The sequence below is a fragment of the Mauremys reevesii genome, linkage group 11 (assembly GCF_016161935.1).
Source record: "Mauremys reevesii isolate NIE-2019 linkage group 11, ASM1616193v1, whole genome shotgun sequence".
Lineage (NCBI taxonomy): Eukaryota > Metazoa > Chordata > Testudines > Geoemydidae > Mauremys > Mauremys reevesii.
In genome coordinates, this window is record NC_052633.1 from 16,399,024 (window position 1) to 16,425,244 (window position 26,221).

General features: G+C 41.5%; 1 protein-coding gene across 1 annotated transcript in view; it reads right to left on the reverse strand.

The window, feature by feature from the left end:
* Positions 1-564: 564 nt before the first annotated feature.
* The window catches only part of CCNYL1 (cyclin Y like 1), a 43,926-nt gene continuing 18,269 nt past the window's right edge, over positions 565-26,221 (reverse strand). Inside the window, exons 4-10 of the mRNA XM_039494235.1 lie at positions 25,053-25,153; positions 21,819-21,854; positions 19,431-19,482; positions 15,274-15,393; positions 12,087-12,253; positions 4,302-4,464; positions 565-1,117 (exon numbers count right to left, since the gene is read on the reverse strand). Of these exons, the coding sequence (XP_039350169.1) occupies positions 1,001-1,117; positions 4,302-4,464; positions 12,087-12,253; positions 15,274-15,393; positions 19,431-19,482; positions 21,819-21,854; positions 25,053-25,153 (756 nt within the window). The 3' untranslated portion in view covers positions 565-1,000. The remainder of the gene's footprint in view (positions 1,118-4,301; positions 4,465-12,086; positions 12,254-15,273; positions 15,394-19,430; positions 19,483-21,818; positions 21,855-25,052; positions 25,154-26,221) is intronic.

Sequence of the window (26,221 nt, forward strand, 5' to 3'; positions counted from 1 at the left end):
AAACTCACTACTGTCCCACCACAAAAGTAAACCCCCATCTGAAAGCAGGAAGTCTAGGGGAACCGAAACAGACATGATAATCTTAGCATCAACTTTGTCAGAACTCCACTGCATAAAGCACAACAGACCTGTAGTGGAAGAATTCAGAGAAGCAATGCAGTCGGCTATTCATCACTGGATTGCCACATTGTTTCCAATACAGCTCTCGCTCATTCAGTGCCTCAGAAAGATATACAGGATGCATATTTTTCTAAGCAGTAGTAAAAGTATTAGAAAGTGAGAAGCACCATAGTTCACAAGAAATGCAGCATGGACCCTATACATTTGAACAATCAATACGTAACACCATTTCTCTGCTTCCAACCAAAACATTCAAAATCCTTTGACAGGCTCTACCGGAATGACACTGCTGGTACACAGTTATTATATCCTGCTCAAACAGCTTCTTGGTTTTGAACTCATCACCAATAATAGCAGCTTTTGAATAGCAAAACCCTTCAACACTTATCTATGCTACCATTTCAAGCTCCAGAGTGGCTTTATACTTCGTTAGAGTCCTCTCTCTTTTTTTTTTTTGTTGCTAACACTGCATTCGCTCTGACAGGCAAACACAGCAAGATTCTGGATGACAGGGAGAAGAGGGAAGAACATTGTAACTATCGTCACGTGGTTAGTGTTTAAATTCTAAAATTTAAAACTACTCATTATTAAAAACCTCATCGTTCACAGCTATAGGCCTACACAGTAAGCAAACATCTGTGGGGGGAGGTGGGGAGCTTGTTTTTGCACCTCTGGATACATTAAAAGGAGGAGCACTGATTTGACAAGGTCCCATTTTTTGAATGGAATACGCTCCTCAGGCCCTGGGGTCCCTTGGCTGGTTTTATCCTTCCTCCCCTTTCTGGAAGACACCATCACTGCTGGCTTATGTGCATGGAGTGGTGGTATTCCTCCGGTTCACACGTACGCTGGCTTCACGGTGCTGCACCCTTCTCTCTCCTCAGGAGAGGATGGCATTAGAACGACGGATACCAACTAAATTATCAGCACTGAAAGATCGTCTCATAGCAGCTTTGGACAAGTCTTTGTATTTGTCCTCACAGAGCCTGGAGATAGCCTGTAAAATATATTCAGATACAAAAGAATGAATGCGTGAATTAGAAGCGTTCCGACATTTTAAGAAAGCTCTTACAACGGCAACGCTAATGGACCAAGCACTTACAGTGCCTATATCTTTCAGTGACGCTACTGGCTGCTGCCCTGGGTATGCCATTACAAAATAGCCTTTTGTTGAGGGAAAACATTAAGGGGCTGTAGAAACTGCATCTTTAAGGATCCCTCCCCATGTTCACCCGTATCATTATTAGTCACAGGAGATTATGATTTTTAAATGCAGTTCAATTTCCACATCTCTAAGCAACTTAAATCTTATACCAGACTCTACAGCTTAATGGAAATCTTGGAACCAACTTGAAGTATGTGTGTTCATGTGCAAATTCCACTCAGAACTCCATGTAAATAGATGGGGTCTGGAGCCCAGGCTGTGGCTAGGAGGCTCAGGAGGGATGCTAGAGATTCCTAAGCCCTGAAGGAAGAAGTTACAGGCGGCTGCTGGTTCCCCACCACCCCCTCTGAACATAACCATCTAGGATTCTTAGGGTGTATAGTGGAGAATTGGAAAGGGAAATTTATTAGGGCTGGTGTTTTTGCACTTCCTGAGCCAGCCAACTTTTTGCTGACATTTGTAAACCAGCACAAAGGGTTTGTGAATCCAATAAGGAGATCCTGGTGCTGAACTGTACAGTACCATCCACCCTCCTTTAGTGCAGGTAATGTCCTATTAACACAGGTTTGAGAATTGTATTTAGTATTTGAACTGCTTTAACTAAACTGCAGAGCAGCTCTGTTTACTGAACGATTAAAGCAGCATGTACACTGGTGCAGTTATTCCAGTAGTGAGATTCCCATTAAATGTGTGCGTCAACTAATTCGATTAGAAATGCCTCAGGACAGTGTTTCAAGCCCTGATTGGGGCCTCTAGGGGCCATCATAATGCAAATAAATAAATAAATACAGAAGAGTGTCACTTTCTATTTGTATGCTGAGCCATTACTATTAGGCTCAGAATATCAGTTGTGAGTATTAACTTCCATTAAAAATTTACCACCATCACCAGATGAGCTTTCACAGCTCTTCATTCAGTAAAAAAAGATTGCACCTTCTCTCGAGGGTAGCACCCATTCTGCACAGCCCAATATTCTCAAAGTTCAAAAGGTGAGCAGCGCTTCTCAGCATGAATAGATTGCTAAGTGTATTCTAAAATAATTATTTACATTTCTTTCTGTCAACCTCCTTCTGGAGGCATTCATTTGGCTCAAGAGTGGCATGCTCTGAGACACTGGCTGCACAAGCCCCGCTGCAAGACCAGACAAAACCTCGCTTTGGCATTAATGCTAGCATATCCATCATAAAGGAACCCGTGTGGCACATTAAGCCCCACTTCTCCATATGGTGCAAATCCGTTTTCAATCTGCTGGAATACTAATTCACTGCTTAAGACAAGCTCCCAAACTGACCTTTGTGTGTTTTTAAGCCAAAGGCAGGTTTGTTTTTAAAAATTCAGGAAAAAACATTTAGCAAATACTTGGTAAATTGTAAACGTTTTAAATCACAGACTATGCAGTAAATATTTTTCATACATACGCACATTAGTGAGTATGTTGTGGCAAGTCATATGCTGTTCTGAAAACCATTCGGTGAAGTAATATTGAACAACAGGCACCCAAATATTTGCAGCAAAGAAGTGCAAAACAGGGGCTCACACCTGTCGAGAAGTCATCTACTTCTGCCTACGTACTGAACAGATTAGAGAACAATTTTCTGAGGAATAGTATTATTGGAGTGCTCAAATATAAAACCATTTGTAGGACTGTGGTACCTGGAAACCCCCGTCCTGGACCTGTACCCTGCTGTGCTAGGTGTTGGTACAAACAGTTAAAGAAAGAGCTCCCTGCCCAGAGGTGCACTATAATCACAGAAGCAGTTAGTGACAGTAGCAGCTTTAACATTACTTAAAGGTTAAAAAAACCACAATGAAAAGCAAAACAAAATGCACAGAAAGATAATGAAGTGATAGAGTTCCATTTTTAGGCATATCTTGCCTACTGTTTTAAAGGATCAGTAAGTGATTACATAACACTTCTGAAATGCAGCCATTTCTGAAATGGAGTTAAAAACCCAGCATGCTGTGCAATTTTTGTGGTATGGATGAAAAGTGGTTTGGGCCCTGGATGAAAAGTGGTTTGGGCCAAGAATAACGTAGCAAAACTCTATTATGAAAGGGGCTGTCGGACCTTTTAGTGTCTACACAGAGTCTTTGTTTTTAAGGTCTCAAATTAAAGACCAAACTGCATGGTAGTCAATGTATCTACCTCAGAAAGAGAAGGGATGGCGTTGACCTTGACAGAAGTTTTGCCTGGGGTTCCCATGTAATTTATATGTCGTTCAAATGGTTCTCCTTGCATAGTACCCTAGCATCATGTTAAAGCAACCATGAAGAAAGGCTTGTGCTGTGAAAAGCAACGTCTGTTTTAATTCAGTGAGCTTGAATACTAGAGAACAGTAATGGAGCTCTTGGGCAGTCATAAGGACTCTCTGGCAGGGGGTATTTTTACTAGCCAAGTTCTGCTAGGTCAGTAATAGTACATAACATTCTCGTGGAGATTCAAGATTATTCATAACAGTGCTTTCCATTGATAAAGGGTTATTAGTTCAGTGATTTTTTTCAAGTTGTGAAATGAAACGACCACCTCCACAGTTGCTACTAAACAGCCAGTGTAATAAATCATCATTAGGAGCAGTAAGTACTCCTTTAAAGCTAAAAGGAGCTGTACACTGGGTGCTATGGAAACTTGAATTTCAACAGGTTTGAATAGGATGTTTTAGGGCGCTTGGAAAGGAGACGTGACCAGGGAAAGAGAGAAAAACAGTCCATTCCAAATACAGCTTTTACTATTAAGTGGCCAAGCCGAACTACAGTTCCAGAAACGAATGCCTTGTGTTTTATTTAAAGGACCTAAATAGACTAACTCCTCTTACTCCATCTCCTCAGGATATCTGCTTAAGTTATAAAGCAATGTGTTTTACAGGCGACAACTCCCATTATTAAGGGGTTAAAACTCTCTAATACACGACTCTAAAAGCTTTTTAGTTTTGCTAATCACCACATAATACAATTAGCCAGAGAAGCTGTTATTATGCAGACACACAAGTGCCCAGCTCACCAAGTCTCAGGCCATTACCTCCAGTTTCTGTGCTCTCTCTTTACTAAGAGGCTCCAGCAGAAAATTCAGGTTGTTGTCATCTGCTAAGGAGCGAAGATCAAAGTAGTATTTGGCATAAACACTGGCAGGAACATTGATATTAAACTGCAGCAGCTCCAAGAAGTGTCTTTCCATCTCATTCCTAAAAGGAGTAGCAGGGAAACAAGGAAATGGGATTCAACATTTGCAACCAAGTCAAGCTGAACACAGATCACGAAGCACTTTCACAGGTACCGGTTCTACAACAGCCCTTCAAATTCCGGACAGTACTACTGTTTTCAAAACACAATGGATTAATTCACTAGTGCTCAAAAGCAGGTACAGCCTCTGAGCCCCAGCACCTCCAGCTTAGGGAGAAAGGTCATTGCACGGTTGCACACTCACTCTACTGACTTAGAAGGTTCATTCTTCAGACTTCCATTAGGGCAGCTGTACAATTCCTACTCCATTCTCATTCTCTCAGAAGGCCCTACTATAGCAGTCAGATGAAAGGAATGATGTATGCTATTTATTAGCTCTGAAGAACTTGCAGACATTTTCACCGGGCTGATAACAGGAAGGGGGTTTATTGAAGTAGAGGCGGACCAACAAAAGGAGTAGTCATATCACCACGGCAACAAATGGATCTATGAAGAGCTGCCGCTATTATCTCAGAGAAAAAAGCCTCTTGAGGCAACATGGATTCATCTCCAATAAGTAAATAAATAAGCAAGCAGCATTAGGTGGGAAAAGGAATTTTCTTCTCAATGGCATTAGGCAGGATAACAAAGTACCTCTGTCAGAGCACAGGCATTATTTTTGACTCACTATGCTATCTGTAGTGTCCAAATCATTTGGGGAGAGGGAAGTAGGAAGCGGCCTGTTACATGGAAAAAAAAAAGCTCTCTGGCTATTGCAAGTATCGAACAGACCAGAAATGTTTTACAAAGAAATAAAAAGTTTTAAAATTAACCTAAAAAATAAACTGGTACCTGGAATAGGCAATTAAGTTCAACGCTAACTGAGAACAGCTCCATAGTCCCCAAGACTAATACACAAGCGAGCAGATGAATAAGCAAACTGTATGCAATTTGAAAGGTAAGTCACAAAAAAATTCAGTAAGTTGTTCTTGCTCTTTGGAAGCGTTTAAGATGGCCCCACCAGAGAGGGAAAAACAAATTGAGGAATCATCCAGATTGTGTCTCGGCTTAGATGGCTGGTCTCATAATGTGACTAGCAGCTTTGTGTTTGTTTCTAGCAGGGTGGACTTGAGGAGTCCCATTGAACCTACTGCCAAAATTAATTTCCTGTTCATATGGTCATAAGCCTATAGAAATGTAAATCAGATAATGTTTTGATGATCAGCTGATCATGGCTTGAAGAGCATTTATTCATGGGATAAATCATCACCCCTTTTGTTCTTGCTACACTAATACATTTTAATTGTGTAAAAATACAATACTTCATAGGATTAACAAGTCTGTTAATAGCAGTTTCAAAAAAATCTAGCAAAAGCATAATACCCATGTGTTTTCTGTACAAATGTAGGTAGCCAAAAGAATGAACAGCATGTTCCCTCTTTTGCACAATGTAAGTCACAGGATTAGCAGCTGCACGGTTAATTTTGTCACTGATTAGAGACAAACTCCATCAAGGCAGAAAAGTTTATAGCAAAGAAGGGTTTCCAAATATCAAATTAATTTTCTTTTAATTTTTCAATTAAGAAATTAAGAAAGTGTCTTTAGGTCCAAACTTTCTTCTGGGGCGATTGAGGTGAGGCAGAGGATGATGATACACAGAATGTCGATGCTTTACTTTTGGTCATGTTGCCTCTCCATTTGCCCTTCATATCAAAGTTAAATTCATATACTCATAAGAGGACTTTAGGTAGCGTTCACTTTCCACAACTCCAAAAAGCAAATTTCCTAACAGCTAACCAACGCATTTGGGACCCCACGTACCATACCACACTGCAAAATTAAGCACTTCAGTGGTGTTATAAATAGAAAGTGAGTTTATTTCTGCAATATGCCTTCTTCTGTGGCACTGCCTTCTTGGTTTATAAGTGGCTATAGACCTGTAAAGCATCTTTTTCATCCGTTCTGCAATTACCACTCTCAGGTAGGTAGGGGTGTGAATGAAAGATCATAGTCCTCGATCTTCCAAATTTCAGCTCAAAGAGAAAATGAAGCACACAGGCTACTAGGAATCAGCTAGGTCTAACAGCTGTAGAGAGTGAAAGGCTTTATTTGCACACAAAAGTTGCACCAAACTGATTTAAGTGGAACTGGTATAAACCCTTGTGACACTCAAACTGATTTAAGAGTGTTTACACAAGGAGTTACACCAGTTTAGTTAGACTGGTTTCTAAACTGATTGAGGGCTTGTCTATACAGGGAAATTTACCAGCAGAATAACTATAGCAGTATAATTATTTAGTATGGGTCCACTGGCAAGTTTCCCCATTTAGTTAAAATCAGAGCAGCTTGTGTTTAGACATGGCCCAAGTGTTTGGAAAATAAGTTGCACTGGGACTGCTGCTCTGGTGTCACTCAAGCAATAAGGCTCTGCTTAACATTTGCAGCAAACTTAGCACTTGCTACAAAGCTGTCTCCAATATCTAAACATGACCATTTCTGAAATTCTTTCCCAAGTATTTCGCTCAGTAGGATTAACAAACAAAAGGACTTAATTCCCACTATTGGAAAAGTAGTTTAAAAATAGCAGAACAGCTAATACTGGCAAAAAAATACACTGCCAAGTACTAATTAAAGGGACACAGATTGAATTGGGCTTAAGTTAGGTTTGGTTAAGAGGAAATCACTTACCAGTAGCAGTTTCCTAAAGATCTAGATCACATTAGGCCACCACAATTGGGTCTGTTCTGCACAAACTCCAAGCTCAGAGTTCTAAACTTCTATAGTTTCAAGCAGGGGGCTAAACCCCTGCAGTGAAACGTAAGCCACCTCCTAGAATGCCAGCTCCTTTCAATCCAATGGTGGAAAGTTTTTCCATGTGCACGAGAGACTTGATCAAAAAGATCACAGACCCTTCAACTCAGCACCTGTCCACACTAGGGAAAAACATCTTTAAAAAATTAACTTATTTTCGGCCCTATGTCAATTCAATTTGTTCCCAGCAGGGTTAGAGGATGAGATGCTGGCTGTTAACAGTCAGCAGGATTCCCCAGCATTGCCAACCCCAGTTCAGCTGTACCAGGGATACCTGTGGGAAATCTTTCAAGAATGCTGTTAGTGTAGACACGTGCTTTGAGGTAAGATGAATGGTGATTTATCACAACTGCTATCTGCTAGAAGAACACCAGTTCCACTTCTCTTCTCCAAAACAGTCAATAGAGCCCCATTCTTGAAGACCAGTCTGCAGGAAAGGGGTGCGTATAAAACAAGCAGACAGACTAAAAGCCAAGGGAAATACCTTGAACAGTAACAAAGGAATGTTTTTGGTGTGAAGGATGATAAACACAAAGCTTGGTTGGTTTTAAAAAGGATCATTATCTCAAATGACTTTTCTGATATTTTATTGTTTGGAAAGTATAATTACTATGTGGGAAGAGAAATGCGACACCCCAGTCCGCAAAAAAATCCTGGGGGAAAAAAATCCTGTAAAACCAACAGGTCAAATTTTGAGGCTGAATCCAAAGTGCTTAGGAAACATACGCAGAGTCCTTCACATTTCTGCACTGTAAATCTACTACTGAGAAAGAAACCAGACGCCTACTGTTTAGCACACACAACTGCCTGATACTGAATAAGGCTGAACACGTACTTGGAATTATAGCTCTATCAGGCTGTTAATTTTTTTTGTTAACACACAGAAGAGCTAGCTACAACCTGGGAGAAGTGAAGCACCAAATCCGGTGTGAAGTTCCCCATGTTCAATGCTTTGTGGATCCTCTGAGGTGCTTAGATACCATGCCGATAAATAATTGAGAACAGAAATAAAACCAAGATTAACTAAGAAATATAATTAAACTGCAGCTTTGATGATGTTCTCTTGGAGACAGAGCCTATTGAGGTGTAAATTGAAACCAAAAGCTGATGGGTTTTGAGAGCTTAAGTCCTCACCATATAAAAGCCTAGTGACATCGGTTTGGGGGAAAAGGGCCTTCTCTAGAACATTAGCAGGTTGATTAAAGGCAGCAGTTAAAACCACCTTAGTAGGTAATTTAGTATTTGTCCTAAGCACTGTGTTATTTGAATTAAATAACATGGATTAGTCCCTGGAGCTTGATGTTCAGTTTGACATGAAGTCACTTCTACATATTTTTTGTTCTTGTAAAACACAAGCTCATGGGTACTGAGTAGATGTCATTTTATATTTATGTGAACATCCTGATATTATTTACATGCAGTTTAAGTGCACCAATCACCATACTAATCCAATAAGGAGGGGTTATAGAAGAAGTGACCTAGTTTTAATGTTTGTGTAAAGCCAAATAGCTGGCCAAGTGAATTCCTTGGCAAGTATTCCAGGAAAGGCCTCCTTGTTATGCAGACAGATAGCCACATCAATTTACCTCAGTCAGATTGCCCCTCACATCCAAAAGAAAGGTTTCCTCTGCTCATTAGTTACCCTACCTGCTATTGTACCTCCCTGGCTGCTTTATCTGCTTCTTCTCAATCTACCCACAACAGGTAGTTCAGTTGATATCCTGCACTGGCCTTCATGTTGCTGCCCTTGAAAGGCTGGTGGGGAAAAGCAGCAAGAGGAAGAATCTTCCAGACTGAAGACTCCCACCTGGTGTAGACTCTCTCCTGCAACCTGAAGTGTTTAAGACGTCAGATGCAGGATGGGCCTCAGCCTGTCGTCATTAGGGGAAATAAGAAAGCAGCTAGAATAAAATCTTCCCCTTTTCTGATGGCCTTTCAGGAGGGGGTTTGTTGCCTATAGTCTCAAACTGCATTTGCAAGGGGGCAGTTTGGAGCATTCTCTGAAGCTAGTTAGCCCGCTAGCTAATGCCTAAGGGGCAAAAGTCCACAGCAATGAAAGCTTACTGGGGAGGTGGAGGTAAAAAGGCTTTTGGTGTCCCTACAACACAAAGATCCTCTGAAAGAGAGATCCTGGTAGTCTGGCTGGTTTCCCTACCTCAGAAATCTTGACGCTATTTCTTGTCTTAGGGCCTTGGAAGACTTTGGCTTTTCACAGGAAGGCAGAACACCAGTTTTGGCTGTAGTAAGCAACCCTGCAACCAGACTCGTGGGCCGGCTTCTGCCTGATGCAGTCTCTTTATTCCATACTTGATTGGAAGAGGACTGGATGAATGAGCTTAGCATCTGCAACTAGCCTTTAACTTTCGCCTAAAAGACGTTACCCATCCATCTTTTGGCAGACCCTCGAATTTCTGCTGAACATCTGTGGAAAGTCTTATAAAAGGCAGTCTTGTTCTCATGGAAACATCAATACTGTAAATAGTTTATCATCCTGTCATCTCACTGATATCAAAGGAAATAGATACCCCTGCTGTCTCCACAGTGCCAAATCAGCTTTTTGAGAACCTTTATTCTGTTTGGGAAGAGAATCTAACAAGTGCCTGGGCTGTCTAACACAGCTCTAGTTAGCATCTGCCCATGAAGTACAGGGAGTTTCCAATGACACCTGCCATCGAGGTGAACTGGCAAATCTTCATCCAAAGGTGTCCCAATGTTTCCAATTATGGTCCTGAAGTGCTGTACATGTCTAATCTGACAGTAGTAGTCATCAGAACCAGGATCGAACAGGGAGTGTGATGCAACAATCTTGGTGTTCCTATGCTGAATGTACTACTTACCTACCATTTTTGACCCAGCTGGGGTTGCAGGACACAGAAACATCAAATAGCCCAGAAGGAAGTGGATGGGCACTACTATCCTATCTCCACATACCCGAATATATATGCTTTGTATCCTAGATGGTCTCCAAATTTAAAGGACCTTATCTTCAAGTCTGTAGAAAGCCAAATCCAGAAAGTTGTTAGTTTTCATGTTCAGAGTCTTAAAATATTATGTAAATGTTAAATATCCTGGAAAGAGTTTGCTTACTGTCTTCTTCCCCAGCAAAGAAATGCTTTGCATCAGAAGAGTCCTCTTCCTCCTTAACATCCAAATCTCTCAAATAATTTTTGAGACTGCCTTAATCCCGAACAGGCATTGCAGGTTTCTGAAAAAGCAGGAGCAGCTAAACTACCAGAGTAAGTGTGTTAACACTAGGACCATCACAGCAGGATTAGCCATAGACATCAGCCCAGAGACCAATGCATCCTGTGGAAGTCCAAACCTCTACTTCTATATACTCAATGCTTCCACAGCACTGGAGACAACTGGGTCTCAAGATACCATGTCAAAGTGGTTTAGTGTAGAAATCTGATGCAACATGAGTTCAGAACAAAAAAGAAGGCATGAGGCTGATCAATGCTTCCTGCTGTCTTGCACCGGAAATCCTGCTGACAGAAGCTGAGGCACCTGAAGGTTTTAACCAGTTGCTTGCTGAAGCTGAAGTCAGCATAGACCAGTCTTAATGCATACCCATCTTGCCATTCAGAAAAAGAGACATTTCACTAAACAAAAGTAGTATGAAACTTCAGGACATCCTAAGGAAAGCAATATACTGGGTCTTTCTGGCCACCGAGGACATCCCAATCTTTCAGCTCCTATTGATGGGAAAACACACAAGGTGCCAAAAGAACTAATGACCAGCTGGTTCACACATGGTCAAGAGCCTTTAAGGCCTTTTGAGACAGCTTTTGAGGCCAGAAGAGATTCAGATGGTCAGGTCCTGGCCTAAGCGCCTCAGGTAACGTGAGGACGTATCATAGCAAAACCAGTCATGAACTGCTGTAAGGCACAAAATACAAGTCAAACTTCTACACGGGGGACACAGTGTGACTGTTCAAAACATTCACATTGTTTTGTAAACAAAAAAATTTATTAGTCCCCAACACAGCTCTTCTCCACACATTGTGCTCCATCAACACAAGTACAGAATACCACAAGAACACAGCAGGAGCTGTGGGGCTCAAGGCCTATGTGTAATGACAAAGGTGGTTCACGGTTTCCTACGATTGGCAATTGAAAAACCTAAGGCAAAAAGAATAGGCAAGAGGAACATGTTTATTTGTAGGATGAAGAGTACAGCTGAAGAACTGATTGCACAGACCACAGGAAAGTGCTTTCAACAACTCATTCAGAGGAGAAAGGCAGTCACAGTACTAGGGGTGCCAATGTGCCACAGAAGACACTTGCTTCTGGACTAAACGGAAGAGGGTGTTCCTGATTTGGCTGAAAGCTGGAATATGGATCAGGAGTGAGAAATCACAACTAATCCTGAAAGCTCTTACCAAAAAATCCAAGAGCAACAAGTATTTTAATCAATTCTTAGTTTAAATTTCAATGGATTTTTTTTTTTAAGATGTCCATTGTGTCTATAAACCAAATATTTATTTATTGCACTAGCAAACAGAAACCTGAAAGTGATATCGATTAGTGACTAGCTTGTTTTTTTTTTTATCATCGTCAAGCTAAGGGAAGTGAAAATGGCAGACACTAACAACTTTTAATACATTTTTGCTAACACCAATATGGACTTGTTCTAAGAGAATGCTTTTATCCGGAGTTCCCCTGTTAACAGACAGATAATTCTACTTTCAAGGGAACGAAGCCTGACAACATGAACTATTTCAATTCTCCATACTGCACACCAGCCTTAGAATGGACAACTTTACAATAATGGCAGCTCTCCAAAAAACTTTGTTTTTAAGAAAGCAGCAAATTGACCCAACTTGCAACTTACATGTCCTCAACCGTAATGTCCTTCAATATTTGGCAGTAATCCACATTCCACACAGCCTGATCATCCCAAACCTTAGAAGCCAGCAGAATAGCTCCTAGAACTATTCTTTTCCAGTTACTAGGACAGATGTCAATCTCCGCATAGGTTAAGAGTCTTTCCAAGTAAACCTACAGAGAGAGAACTCATCTTAGACATCTCAATCTGAAGTTTGAGTTCCAAACAAGTGTTCAGTCAGATTTAATTAGACTTTACCAATTATGTTCATTTATTTATCCCAAATCCATTAAGCTACCAGAATTAATGGCTATTACTGAATTTTAGCATTCAGACTTTCAAAAAGATTACACATTCCATTTTAAATACAAGACATTAAAGGACTGAATGATCCTGAAGTGCAGAATACAATGAATGAAGTAAAACCAGTTTCTAACAATAAGCTCTGCTGTACCAGTAAGACTCATAATGAAAGTCATTTACAAGTGTGACATTTTCATTAATGCCAACCCAGGATTATTAACCACTCCACTAATGCATTAGTCTTCTCTCTTCATGGCTGGCCTGGTGTGGTTAAAGCAAGTATCACTGCCTTCATTTAAGCCATTTTTTCCACAGCCTTAAGCTGTATTGCATCTATTTGCCCCATGCTCATCATTGTGATATGCAGGTTCCGTCACATCACAGCTCCACTTCAATTTGCATGAAGCAGATTGTTAGCCACCGTGAACACATCTCAGTAAGCGCTGCCCTCACATCTCAGCTTGCCACACTGAGAGGTAGGTGGTGACAAAGCCTCAAGTAGAAAACTTAATTTCAAAGTTCCCAATGGATTTCCTACCTCCTCAGATATGATTTCTACCAGCCCCCAAGCAGCTTGAATCTGAACTGTTTCCTTACAGATACTGCTCTTCCTAGAGGTACATGCAGGTTTATTCCAGGGCTACATGTGCCAAGCAGCTGGCACTTTTATAGAAAAAAAAATTACTTTTGAAAAAAAAAAAAAACTACTTGTGAATCAAGATTTTAAACTCCATTCACAAGTGGGTGAGAGGGCCTGGAGAGAACTAGAGCTTAGTGACCTCAATATGTTTTCAATACTTTTTCATCTATTCATCAGACTTTTCTGAATGGAAAAAATGGACTCAAATAGTTAATTAAACCTTCTGCTTGTAGCCTTAGACTGGAATCCCAGAGGTCTTCAAATAGCTAATATAGAGCCACCTACTGGCTGAAGTCCACTTTTTAAAAACAAACTTCTTCAGATCAGGGGAAATGCTAGTTTCCAAATATTCGTACTGGCCAGAATGCCTGAGGTCAGACACGGACTGCACTGTAAAAATGCATGCGTGCTTTAGGGAAGCAACACAAAATGCTTGCTGAGTTTCATTAGCTCAAAGTACTTATTTAGCCTTTGCAGTCACAATTTTGATTAAATAATTTCTTAACTTTAGGAATCTGCTTCTTTGCCACTCAGTTCTGTTATCTCTTTTTGGTTGTAATTCTTTCTTCCTTTACTCATCTCTGCATTATTTCTTCCGCTCCCAGATGTGAAACTAAACTGAAATTACCAGATAGTTTTATAGTAGGCAACTAAAGCCCAAATTTCAGTAGTCCACATCCTCAGAATAAGTTAGGAAGTGTTTTTTGGACAATCAGTGTCAATCTTCAGTTTCTTTATCTGCTGCACTTTTCAAAGTCACATAGCAAGAATATAATGAGATGGTTGTATGTTTTGGGTGGGTTTTTTTTTTTTAAGATCCTATCAAATATACCTGGAAGCAGCTGTTAGTCAAAGGACTAAATTTAACAGCTGGATATTGATAAAATGGGAGGAGAGGCTCCAGCACTGCAATGGCACGGTGGCTCAGCTGCTGGGATTCTTACCAGAATGCTGTTCCTGGACCCACCTATGGGCTCTATCTTCCACATCAGTCTCTGGCTAATATACATCTGATAAACTAGAAGCAGCCCACCTCCCTCAACTGATGGAAGGGAAAAGGAGTTAATTCCCCCCAACTCTAGAGGTGTTTAGGGTGGTGGTCCATTACTATATCTTCCTCTGAACTCCTAATTTCTGCAAAAGGTCTCTACTATATTATTATACACAACCACATTTTGTTTCTCCACCACCAGTAAATAACTCCACCGGCCCTCCGGTACCATATGCAGAAGCAGAGTAAATAGACCCTGGTTAGTTTTACTGTTGCTCATAGGTTTCTGAATAAACCAGTTAAATTCAGTGCACTGTGGCTTGGAAAAGTCATGAGCAGCAAGAGCTCCACTGCTTCAATTTACCCAACAGTGTATCTTAGTCACCATAAGGGCAAGCAGCTTATTTTTAAATGAAAGCTTAAAACGCTCTGAAACTGATTACTTAAGATCCCTTTAGAAAAGTTTCAATGCTCTCCAGGAAAATTAGCCTATATACCACTGGTGAGTGGATTTTTCGAGCCCTGCCTGCATACCTCAGGTGAAATGAGATGTGATGTCAAAGCCCACTGGCCTTCAGCCATATTGTAAAGGAAGGTCGCTGCTACATTTACAGTTAAGAAAAAGTAGGAAAGTCTATACGTGAATTTGAAGTTAATATGCCTGCCTGACAGTCCTGGAAACCAAATACTGCAGATACCACGTGGGCAGACATCGCACGCTTCATAGTGCTTCTAGACAGAAGTTCAGTCAATTCAACCCTAGGCATCTGTGCGATGAGTAAAGACAATAACTTTCTAATGTGGATATTTCCCTTAAGAATTATACTGAAGCCACAACTTGGTTCTTATTGGCCAACGAATGACTATTCAATAGTGGTTGTTTTTAAACACTACTGACAGGGGCTAGATTCCACCCGTGGCCTAGTGACTAAAGTGCCATAACCCCTTCACCATTCCCCTATAACGGCATCTCACTAGTAACTATTCACTTTTCATTAATTTTATCAAATTGGAACAAATGGTTCATTTTACAAACTGACCAGACCTTGCATATGCAGACACAGGAAAGGACTTGTACGTGCCATTCCTGAAATATCAGAAAAGTTATAAATACAATTTTGCAGCTGATTGATAAACACTGATTTGTGGTTATATCCTTTTTCAATTTACATATACCTTATATTCAGCAGAGTTTAATCAACTTGTTCAATGGAAAAGAAATTCTGACAGCTTGAACGGAATGATCGAGCATGGCTTACCAGTGTCACTATTGCACATTCAGCCGTCAGCTGCGCTGCGCTAAAAAGCGTCCGTACAAAACGGTAAATGTGCTTGTGATCAGGGTCATGTTTGCCGTAGTCATTTGGAACTTCTTCCCGCTGAAACAGAAAGTGCCTAGAGTTAGCCACTGTACGTCTAAATGTTACTTGGGACTGCTTTTTACAGCAATACACTATTGTTTCCTTTCACTAATCTGAAAGGCAAATCTACACCAACTTTTGGTTTGGAAAGAGAAGGAACAAAATCCTTTACAAAATAGAACGCAGCACTGGCCATACACGTAAATATTAGGGGAGTCCTCTAACAAAAAGCAATAGTTTACCTGGTCTTTTGTAGTCCAGTTTTAATTCACATTTTGCTCCTATAAGAATACAGGTTTGAATGAAAGGCAGACTACTGCCTGTCATCCCGAAGTTACATTTCTTGATTATCTCCTTGGAGCGATGACCAGAAGTATATAATCTTGACAGGCGAGATGGTGGGTAACGTTCTTGGCATATCAATGTCCATGCTGCATTCTTCTGTATCCACACAGCAATTACATAACATCAGGAATCCCTAGACATTCTGCTTCTCGGAAAGTATCATGCAAGATTTTCATTGCTCTGCATGAGCTACCTAGCATGGGGCAAGGGAAATTCTAAGTTCTGAAAAGGTAACTCTCGAAGATCTGTGGGCAAGAACATGAACCACCCCATAGGGGACTAACTCATCCATGGAACTTTCCTAGTTAGCAGGAAGCAAAAATTCCATCCCCAAATAAGCTACAATCACAAATATTGGCCAAACCGGACAGTCTCTACGTAAAAGAATAAATGGACACAAATCAGACCTCAAGAATTATAACATTCAAAACTAGTTGGAGAACACTTCAATCTCCCTGGTCACTCGATTACAGACCTAAAAGTCGCAATGTAACAACAAAAAACCCTTCAAAGGAGAGCATCGAAGGTGGTACCGCACTCTGAGATAGCTAGGTCTCTGGTTCTGAACTTGTACAGAGAGGGGAGGCTGGAGTCTTTGGGTATGTCTACACTGCAGTTAGACACCTGTGGCTGGCCCATGCCAGCTGACTCAGATTTGCAGGGCTCAGGTTAAGGGGTGTAGAGGTTTGGGCTGGGGCTGCAGCCGAGCTCTGGACTCGCCCACCTCACAGGGTCCTAGAGCCTGGGCTGCAGCCTGAGCTGTACGTCTACACTGCAATTGAGCAGCCCCTTAGCCCGAGCCTAAGTCAGCTGGCACAGGCCAGCCTCGGGTATCTAACTGAAGTGTAGACATACGCTTTGAGCGGAGCTACCCTAAGTTAAAGGCTTTAGCGGCCGAGAGTCAGGGGCAACTAGTTGCTTGGCACCTCCTGCTGATGCTTCATTTGGGAACGTAAAGTCCTGTTCAAGACAGACCGACCTTAGTATTACTGACTTCAAAACAGACCAGAGGATATTAGGGACTCTGCAAACGGTGGAGTTCCTATCTTGTAGGGGCTGATGTTGGACTCTGACCTCTGGGCTGAAAGGGAAGCAGAGTCTGTGAGGGGACAAGTGGCACTGGCACAACCCAGGCATCCAGCTGTCAAACCTGACTCTGCCATACAATTTATCCTTCAAATCACTAAGCCACATTCATAAGTCTCCGGGTATCTAAAGGAGGGAAGAAGGGATGCTTTTTTCCTGTCCCAAGTGGCTGAAACAGAGGATGATATCCTAAACCGGGGCAAAAATTTTGGCCCGAGGGTCACATCAGGGTTGCGAAACGGTATGTAGGGCCGGGTAGGGAAGGCTGTGCCTCCTCAAACAGCCTGGCCTCTGCCCCCTCCCACTTCCCACCACCAACTGCTGCCCTCAAAACCACCAACCCATCCAACTCCCCCGTTCCTTGTGCCCTGACTGCCCCCTCCCAGGACCCCCTGCCTCTAACTGCTCCCCAAGACCTCATCCCTTTATCTACCCCCCCTCCTTGTGCCCTGACTACTCTCTCCCGGGACCCCCCCGACCCGTAACTGCCTCCCCAGGACTCCACCCACTAGCCAACCCTCCCTGCGCCCTGTCCCGACTCCCCCGATCCCTATCCACACCCCGTCCCCGACAGGCCCCCGGGACTCCCACGCCTACCCAACCCCCGTTCCCAGTCCCTAACCACCACCCCAGAACCTCTGCCCTATCCAACCACCCCCTGCTCCCTGTCCCCGACCACCCCCTGAGACTCTCTGCTCCATATCCAACCCCCCGCCCCTTACCATGCCACTCAGAGCAGCAGGAGCTTGCAGCCACACCACCCAGCAGGAGCGGCAGGCCAGAGTGCTGGCAGCGTGGCAAACTGAGGCTGCGGGGGTGGGAGGACAGCAGTGGAGGGACCAGGGTTAGCCTCCCCAGCAGGGAGCTCAAGAGCCAGGCAGGCCAGTCCTGCGGGCCGGATGTGGCCCACGGGCCGTAGTTTGCCCACCTCTGTCCTAAACAGACAAAGGAATTCTAGAAGCAAGTAGCAGTGAAGTGAGTGAACTCTAAGGCAAAGCTACCCGAAGTGCCTGACACCGGAAATAAAATACAAGACACAGAAACAAGATTCCTCAGAGGCTGCCTGGAGCATGGAATCCTCCTGTGATCTTAGGCCAGCAGATTCAGGAGGGAATAAAGGGGGAAGTGAGGAAAAAGAGTTATGATCTGACTGCAAGGCAGGGAAGGCCATGGAAAAGGATACCGGGAACAGTCAAAGCTGGACAGAGTGAAGTGGTACTGAAACATCTGCCGAAGGGGTTCAGCTCCTATAGGGAGGACCTTTCTTTGCTGACTGAAATCAAGCAGGAACAGCTGCAAAAATTTCAAAAGCTTAATCTCTGTGGTGACGAGTGATCAACAGGCAGAGGTGGCTGCACCTCATTATCACTGTCTTTAGGGACAGAAAAGATGTAGAGCTTGCAGATTGCTGCAGGCCTCACACACGGAGTTGAGACCCTGGAGAAAGACTCCTCTATGGAAGGTATCTTTACAGAATAATTCTTTTGCCAAATTAAACTTCTCTTAAAGTCGTTTTAGATACTAGAGGTCAAACGCTGCCGCTACACAGACACTGTAAAGAATGATTTGTAAAGTTACTTTAAAAAGTATGAAGCTCAGCTAATATAAGTCAATACACACTCCCCACACCAGAAATATTTATATTTTTAACATTAATAGTAATGTTAATACTAAAGCATATTTTTAAGATCTGGCAGGAAGATTAATCAATGCTTTATCTGTTTAAATATTTGAAAGGCAAACTGAATTTTTATTTATTTTTTTTTAAAACCACAAAAGTCTTTTAAACCAGCACAGGCACTTCTAAGTTCAATCCTGATGAAAAGGAAAACAAAGTAAATGATTAGGACTCTGCAAGGCAGTCATAACTTGACACCACTCAACCAACTGCACACTGAAGCGCACAGCCGTCAGCTCAAATCTACGATCAAGTTTTGTACCTTAGAAGACTGTCTGTAACCAGGAGCATGAAAACTAATAACTTTAGAATAACATGTTGAATGCCCCAAACTGCCAGGGTAAGAGACGTTAAGCGTATTTACTTTAAAATTTTGCCTTTCAGGTTCATTAAAGGCCAGACTCACCGTCTCCTGCTTTGTGTGATGCTTCATGAGCTATGTACTCCTATTTGCTATCACTTAAAGGTTAGGCACAAAGGCTGTAAAGGTAACGCATGCTTCCTCCAAAATGATTATACAGCCTTAGCCAAGTGCTTGGCACGAAATAGTGTTTAAAAAAAACAGACCCAGGGAAGAAAGAATAGTAAAAATCAGAATAAACATGGAACTAACATGATGCATGCTAAATGTCACCACCTCACTTTTTGTTGCATCTTATTCTTCAAATACCATGAGGGAAAGTGAAGACTATACTGCAATTTGCCTACTAACATAATAGTTGGTCGTCTATTCATAAACCAATTTAGTTTTAGAAACTCCAAGAAGAGAGGTTCATACATCTTTGCCTGCACTTAGCTCTAGATTAACAAAAAATAATTTAAAAGAAGGCGATTTTACTCTTTTAAAGTGAATGCTATTTATACTGGATATACAAGACCAACAAGGATGAAAATAAATACATGAGTAACAAAAAAGAAAAATATAAGCTCAAGAAGTTACACTTACCGTGAGAGGATGGGATTTTTCATCAAAAATATCCAATGATCTTACTGAATCTCTATCAAACAAGAGTATGTATTTTACCAATGGAGATTAACTATTGGCAGAGCAAAGCATTTGATATTGTAAAAATTGTTCACCACATTAAAGCATTTTTTAGTTTTGTAGGTTTTTCCTGGAATTTGGCACTAGGTTTTGCTGCATTCCCATAAGCATGATTATGAAGAGATTTTCCACAACTGAAAGAATTTAATCAGCAAAAGCAAGCATGTGAACAGCTAGCTACATTCTCACTACCAGAAGTTAAATTAAGTATCTGCATAAAGGCCCTAGAGTTGACGTTCTATGAAATTTATTTACTGTATAGGCTCTTCTGAAAACAAACTTTCATCTCATTATAAAGCAACACTACTTATACAGTCATACAATGTACGCTGCAGCTAAATATAACGTGATACAAGCCCTGGCAGCATGGTGTCAATGGACCTACGGCTAGGTCTTCGCCGCAGAAAAACAAAAACATGTTTTGACATTGAAACCTCTAACGTGAGTTAGCTGTCTTGATGTAAAATCCTAGCAGAGACAAAGCACAGGTGGTTTGCACTCAGTGTAGCTAGTTGAGACAAACCCCAAGTGAGGGATATAGTGCTGACCTTGACTAGAGGCAACAAAGCAAAAAACTACCTGCACCTTGTCTCTACTAGGATTTTACAACACCACCGTTAACTCTCTCAATGTCAGAAGCACCTTTTTTCTAGGGAAGATATAGCAAGCATTGCACTAGTGAATCCCTCAGCTGCAGCTACCCCTGGGAGCTTCCGTTGGCCCTGTCCTCACTAGGAAAAATGGTGTGGTCATTAATACACGTTAAAATCCTAGTATAGGCAAAGCCACTATATTTTTAATGTGTTAGCAGTCAAAATAAAACCTTTGCTCCCCAGAGTCGACCTCAGCCAGCTAATGTTCATAAAACTAGAACAGCCTTGCGCCTACAGTAGGATTTTAGCATGCTAACTAACATGCTTTTAAAAATACACCTTTTTTCCTAGTAAAGGAAAGGCCCTGATGTCCTTTTTTCAATTGTGTTAGCCGAGTTAAGTTAACTGAACATGACTGAAAAGCCCTCTTACTGTTCCTTATGATGTTTGCTGGCCGCACTGTAGCCTAGGCTTCCCTTAGAGTAGACTTTAACTAGATTAGTTTAACATATGTTAAAAGGCAGTGTATGCCTTGTCTACAAAAGACTTGGTACATATCCCATCTTAAAGCCTAGTCTATACAAGACCTCAAACATGAAGAGTGCTTTTCAAACATGTTACACTAACTCGATTGAGCTAACAGTATTAAAACATGCCCCATTTTTCCCCAATCAAGAAGGTTGGATATTATTCCCCCTCAAAAGTCTAAAAGGAAAAAAAAGGAACCTGGTAGGGTGGAGGCTGACATGCATGCCCCCTCCCCCCAACTACCAGGGCTTCCCCTCTTCCCACTCTCCACCCTGAGAGTTATTTATCTCAAATTAATCTATTCATAATTGATCAAGGCAGGATCATAGGCGAGGAGGGACAGACAGTCCCCAGACACAGTGTTTACTCTAGGGACTAGTCTCACACTCCCACCATCTCTCATCAGTTCTAATCTCAGGTAAGACTAAGTAAGACTGTAAGAAAACTAGAGCAGATCCAGATCCTACAAAAAAACAAAACATCTCATCTTCACAAACAGAGACAGCTGATGGCTGCTGCTGCCAGATCTTAGACATGATCTGGCTTGTTTTTTTGCTTTGCATCTCATTTTTCTTATACAACACATCATGTTTGTTGTGTCTATCTTTTCTATTTCTCTGAAGGCATCTCTCTTCTCTTCATCATTTGAGTGGCAAAACGTTCTACAAGGCTCAACATTCACTTCCCAATTCAAATATTTAGCATCATACTATGGAAAGGGATTAGATTATATGTAATGAGGTTACTAGTATGTGGTATTTGCATATTAATGTAGTACACAAAGCAACATTTTCTAATGAACATCTAAACTGTAATAATCTAAACCCCATTTTATTTAGGAGATCAGCCAAAGCCCAGATCAAGTGCTGGTACACTTAAAAGCAGCAGCAGGTTTTAGAACAAGTTCAGTATGTTTTTCCAACACTGCCACTTTAGTTTTTGTGCTTCACCCTCGACGTATTATTGAACATAAGCATTGTTTTACAAGAAGGTTGATCAGCCTATGACATAACTATGAGGGAATAGCAGAGGCTCCATAAAATTGTATGATGTTTTGAACCTAAGTTACTTACTGATTATGCCAACTACCGCTCAAATGACTTGGACATACAACATAAGCCACAGTTATGGTTTTGCTTAACTAGAGAGAGAAGTTTAGAGTGCTCACCTGTTCTTTATGTGGTAGTATATTGCTAACGTCACACTGCAAGGAAAGGGGGAAAAAGGGTTATTTTATCAAAGCATATTCTGCCTTGACAAGATGTTGCTCAGGATAAAAACAGATTTCTAGAACCCATTTAGAGTATGACTTTATTCTATTTCTGAAGATTAAATGAAATTAGTGATTCCCCATCTCCCAAGTACATTTTTTTCTTAAGTTCTCATTCCCTGGTTCTGGTTCTCTCCTGTGAACGGAAGTTAGCCAAGACAGATACAATCTGATTTGCTAGCTAAACTCCTTTTAAAACTACATGTATACATCTTTGTATCATAAAAGAAGTCTGTGGCACCTAGTTGAATGCATGTCTGATTAACCACTGACAAAAAGCTTCAGCATGCCAGAAGCCCACTCATCATAAGCTCCCTTTGGAGTTTTGTTTTTTTAAACACTGTACTTTAATGGTAAGATGGGCTTATTGGCTGAAACATCTGTTCGTTCCACAATCAGAAAGCAGCCAGTCCATAATGGTACTCAGACACTGCAGCGATGTGGGCCATATATGTGGAACAAATGCAATGGTGGAAAGAAGCTAGCACCCACTACTGTATGGTACCGACACACCAGAAACAAATCAAGTTATTGATCCTGAGTTATACTGACAATATCATGCTTTGAAAATAAACATGTCCACATTTATTGACAGGGCACCACTAGATTAGCAAAATAAACGCTTCAGTTATAAACTGTCATTTTAAATTTGTCATGTTTTTATTTTATGCCTAGTTCACTATTAACCCTCTAAATTAGATCTGTTGTCATCTTCGTTTCCAAATACTGGCCAAAGAAAATTCTGAGTAAGAGTCTCACTTCATCTTTAATCATCTTTAAATCATCCAATTGGGCCTAAGTTCTTCTGTATGGTGGTTTCTAAGACGTGAGCAGCCTTAAAACCTGACTCATGCGGAGACAAAAACACATTCCATGTAAGCAGAGCTTCAGTTTGGAAGTTCCCTTGCTACAAATGAGCATTTTACATTCATAGTATATACTCAAGATCCGATTTTAAAAGTTTCAGGTATTTCAGGTGCTTGTCCAAGCTCCCCTGCCAATTTTTTCTTCACCTGTTTCCTACTGTGCATGAGACCCACAAAAGCAAGTTAAGTAGTAAAGCTGACTATGATGTCAAGTGTACAAAGTCAGAAGTCTGGAAAAAACGGTCATAATTTCAGTCACAATAACCTTGGGTAAAAATGTTCAGACAAGTGATTTTTAGCTGATGTTCCCTTTCAATATCCTTTATAAAACTAAAATCAAATGACTCTGCATTTAGTCAGTGGATTGTTCAGAACTGACTGAACGAGTAGCAGCACGGCAGCTCTTCAGAGTGTAGAGTGCAGAGAAAAGCCTGGTCTACACAGTTTTTGCTCTAGCAATGGTCAGTTTTGGGATATGGTTTATTTTTACTGATGTTGTAATAGCAGTACGATACGCAGCATGGACACAGTTAGACCGAAAGGTGTCTTATGCTGGTATCGTTTGTTTCCCCTGCCCAGACAGGTATAAGCACATTTACACTGCGGGGAGGGGCTGTACCAAAATAGTTAAAGCAGTACAACGCATGCAGTAAAATTGTTCTTATTACACTTGCTGGGATTTGGTGCAACCCTTTGAGTAGACGTACAAAATTTAAAAAGCCAGAACATTCAGAGTAATGAATTTAATATTATGAAACATTAAACTGACAGCTGTAGAGATTAAAGTATCTGTTTAGTCAGAGAAAAAGGGCATAACTCCAGTGCCCGTTTCCCCACCAGGGAGTGTCAGTCATAGCCCCAGAGGCGGACAGGAGTAGAGTTCACTCTCTTGCCCATTCAGTCCTGGCCACACCTGTTGTGACTGCCAACTCGAACAACTCATTTCACATGGGCAATGAAGCAGCCTTCAGATGGCAGTGACTCACTGCTAGTACCGGCCAATAAAAGGGGAACTGGTGGTTCGGTTTTCCACTTTGGCTGGAAGATTCCTTTTGAAACAAGTCTGACAGTTCTATTTGTCTGGATCAGATGTGAGAGGCAAGCTGTAGGTGCAGCTTCCTAATCCCATTACAATTCTGATCTGCACAGCCCTCTCCTAGTCTAACCTTAGAGTCCTACCAAAAGAAGAAACATACCAAGTCCTAAACAAAGTTAGACATGCCCACCATGCCACCTAACCCACTGCTGAAAGGACAGCCAGGCATATAGCAAGGCAACAGAGGACAAGAGGAGATGGGATGGTTTGAACTCTTCACCTTCAACACCTCCCTTCTGGCCAAGCAGCAGCTGTGTATCACGCAGCTGTGTCACTTTCAGGTCTGGATTCCAATAGCTAAGTCAGTAGCTTAATACACTTCCAAAATTTGTTCAAACTTTAGCATCTGCCTGCAGGTGCAACACCTTGGGGGAGCTACCAAGTATTCCTCTTCGTTGCATCAAGGAAAGGAAAATCACTTCTCAGCTTTGGCTCCCTACCAGCTGTGTATGAAACTAGCTCTCACTATGCTATCAGCGGCACGTGGATCAAAAAGAAGCCTCAGATGGGGAACAACAGAGGGTGTATTGTCACTTCTTTGTAGATAATAGACGTTTTATAACTATCCTCAAATACATGAGGATGACTGTGGAACCAGAGCTAAAGCTCTGCATTAGGTATAGTCTTCTACCACTAGAGGGCAGACTAGCACTACCGACAGCTTGGGAAGACCTTCCAAAGGACTGTATTATATAGAACTCCATACAAAACCACTTCCCATTTTTCAACCCAGACTTTTTGCTTTGCTTTCATTTTAAAGAATTAAAAAACCCCTTTTTATTCAATATCAATACTCCAATTCTGCAAAAAAAATCAAGTGAACGGAGTGTGGTTGTAACTAAGGTCTTGTCTACACAGGATATTAGTATGCAGCAGCGTGTGAATCTACAGTGCACAGGCCTGCCATGAAGTAATGTGCTATGCAGACAAGCCCTGACATGTGAGAACATCTTAAGCTGCATTACTGGATGGCAAGGGAAAAAACTCAGCCCTCACACCTCCCGAACCCTGCTAGCCCCAATCCCCTTCTGTGACCAAACTGTCAGGGATGACCTGTCAAATCAGAGCCAGTTGACTGCCTTGACTGACAGAGACCAGCAGGATTAACCAATCCCAGGCTCAAAGCCCACAATGTCACTCTGCCTCTTGCATGATCAGAATGGTACTTACCATTTTATTGTGCTTCTAAGATTAGGCTGGCTGACTGTGCTGTCGTCTATAAATATGGTTGAGCATGAGCTATACTTTTTCGTAAGCTGCCCTGGAGAAACCTTAAAAAAAGAAGACAAATTTAAGAAAAGTGCTTCTACAAATTTGTTTACAGAAATTTGGGTTCTGGGTGTACAACTTCATCAACACATCCAAAATACTGTAGATGGATACTAAGTAGCAAACAGGAGGCACTTGGAGATGAATGCTCTTTGCATCTAAACTGCCCTATATCAGTACAGTTAGTCAGTCAAGATGCTGCTAATTCTGCAGCAGACAGAAATGTTCATGTACATAAACGCAAGACAACAAATGTAAGTTCTAATTTTAGTTTGGTATCAGCCTTTTCCCTCCTTTAATACATTTACCTACTTCCTCTATGCCAACTGCTCCCATGTCTCCTTCTCCTACTCCTTGTTTATCCCCTTCTTTTATACCACACCCCACACTTTAAACACGCTCCCATTTTCTGGCCACTCCATCCTCCCTTTAAATCCCAGCTCTTCCATAAACTCTTCATAACATTAATCTCTTCCTTGTATCCGGTTTATCATTTTGAACCAGAACGTGAGCTATCTGGAGATCTTTGTTTTAGTCAGCAGCTGTAATCTCAAGCAAAGAAGGGTCTGTACTTTGGGATAGGAAACCTCAGAAGAAACCTAAGCATGCTGAAGGATGCAATATTGGTAATTTCATTGCCAATGAGTGCCTCTTCCTTGGTAAGGTATAATTCACTTCCTGTCCTCCAACTATGTAGCATTTGATGTTTGAACAAGGTCTGATTGTTAAAAAAAATATTTAAAGGATTTTTCAGCCTTTTAGTATTAAAAATATCAGGATTTGATTTCCCTCTTTCTTGGAGGCCTCCCTGAACAACCAAAGGGATCTGACCTCACAATCAGGTTGAAGAGATTTAACTGAACAGTTTAAGGTTTGCCAACCTCTACTGAATACCAAACCTCAGTCACTGAGAAATCTGTGTAAGCTCCAACACCTTTCACCTCCTCAACTGAGGCCTGGGGAAAGATCCCATGGCAGTTCTTAAGTCCTCCAGCAAAAACAAGAAAGTCTTCAACCTGAATTTTGGCAGACAGACCTGGAACTTATTTTCATAGATATAGATATAAATT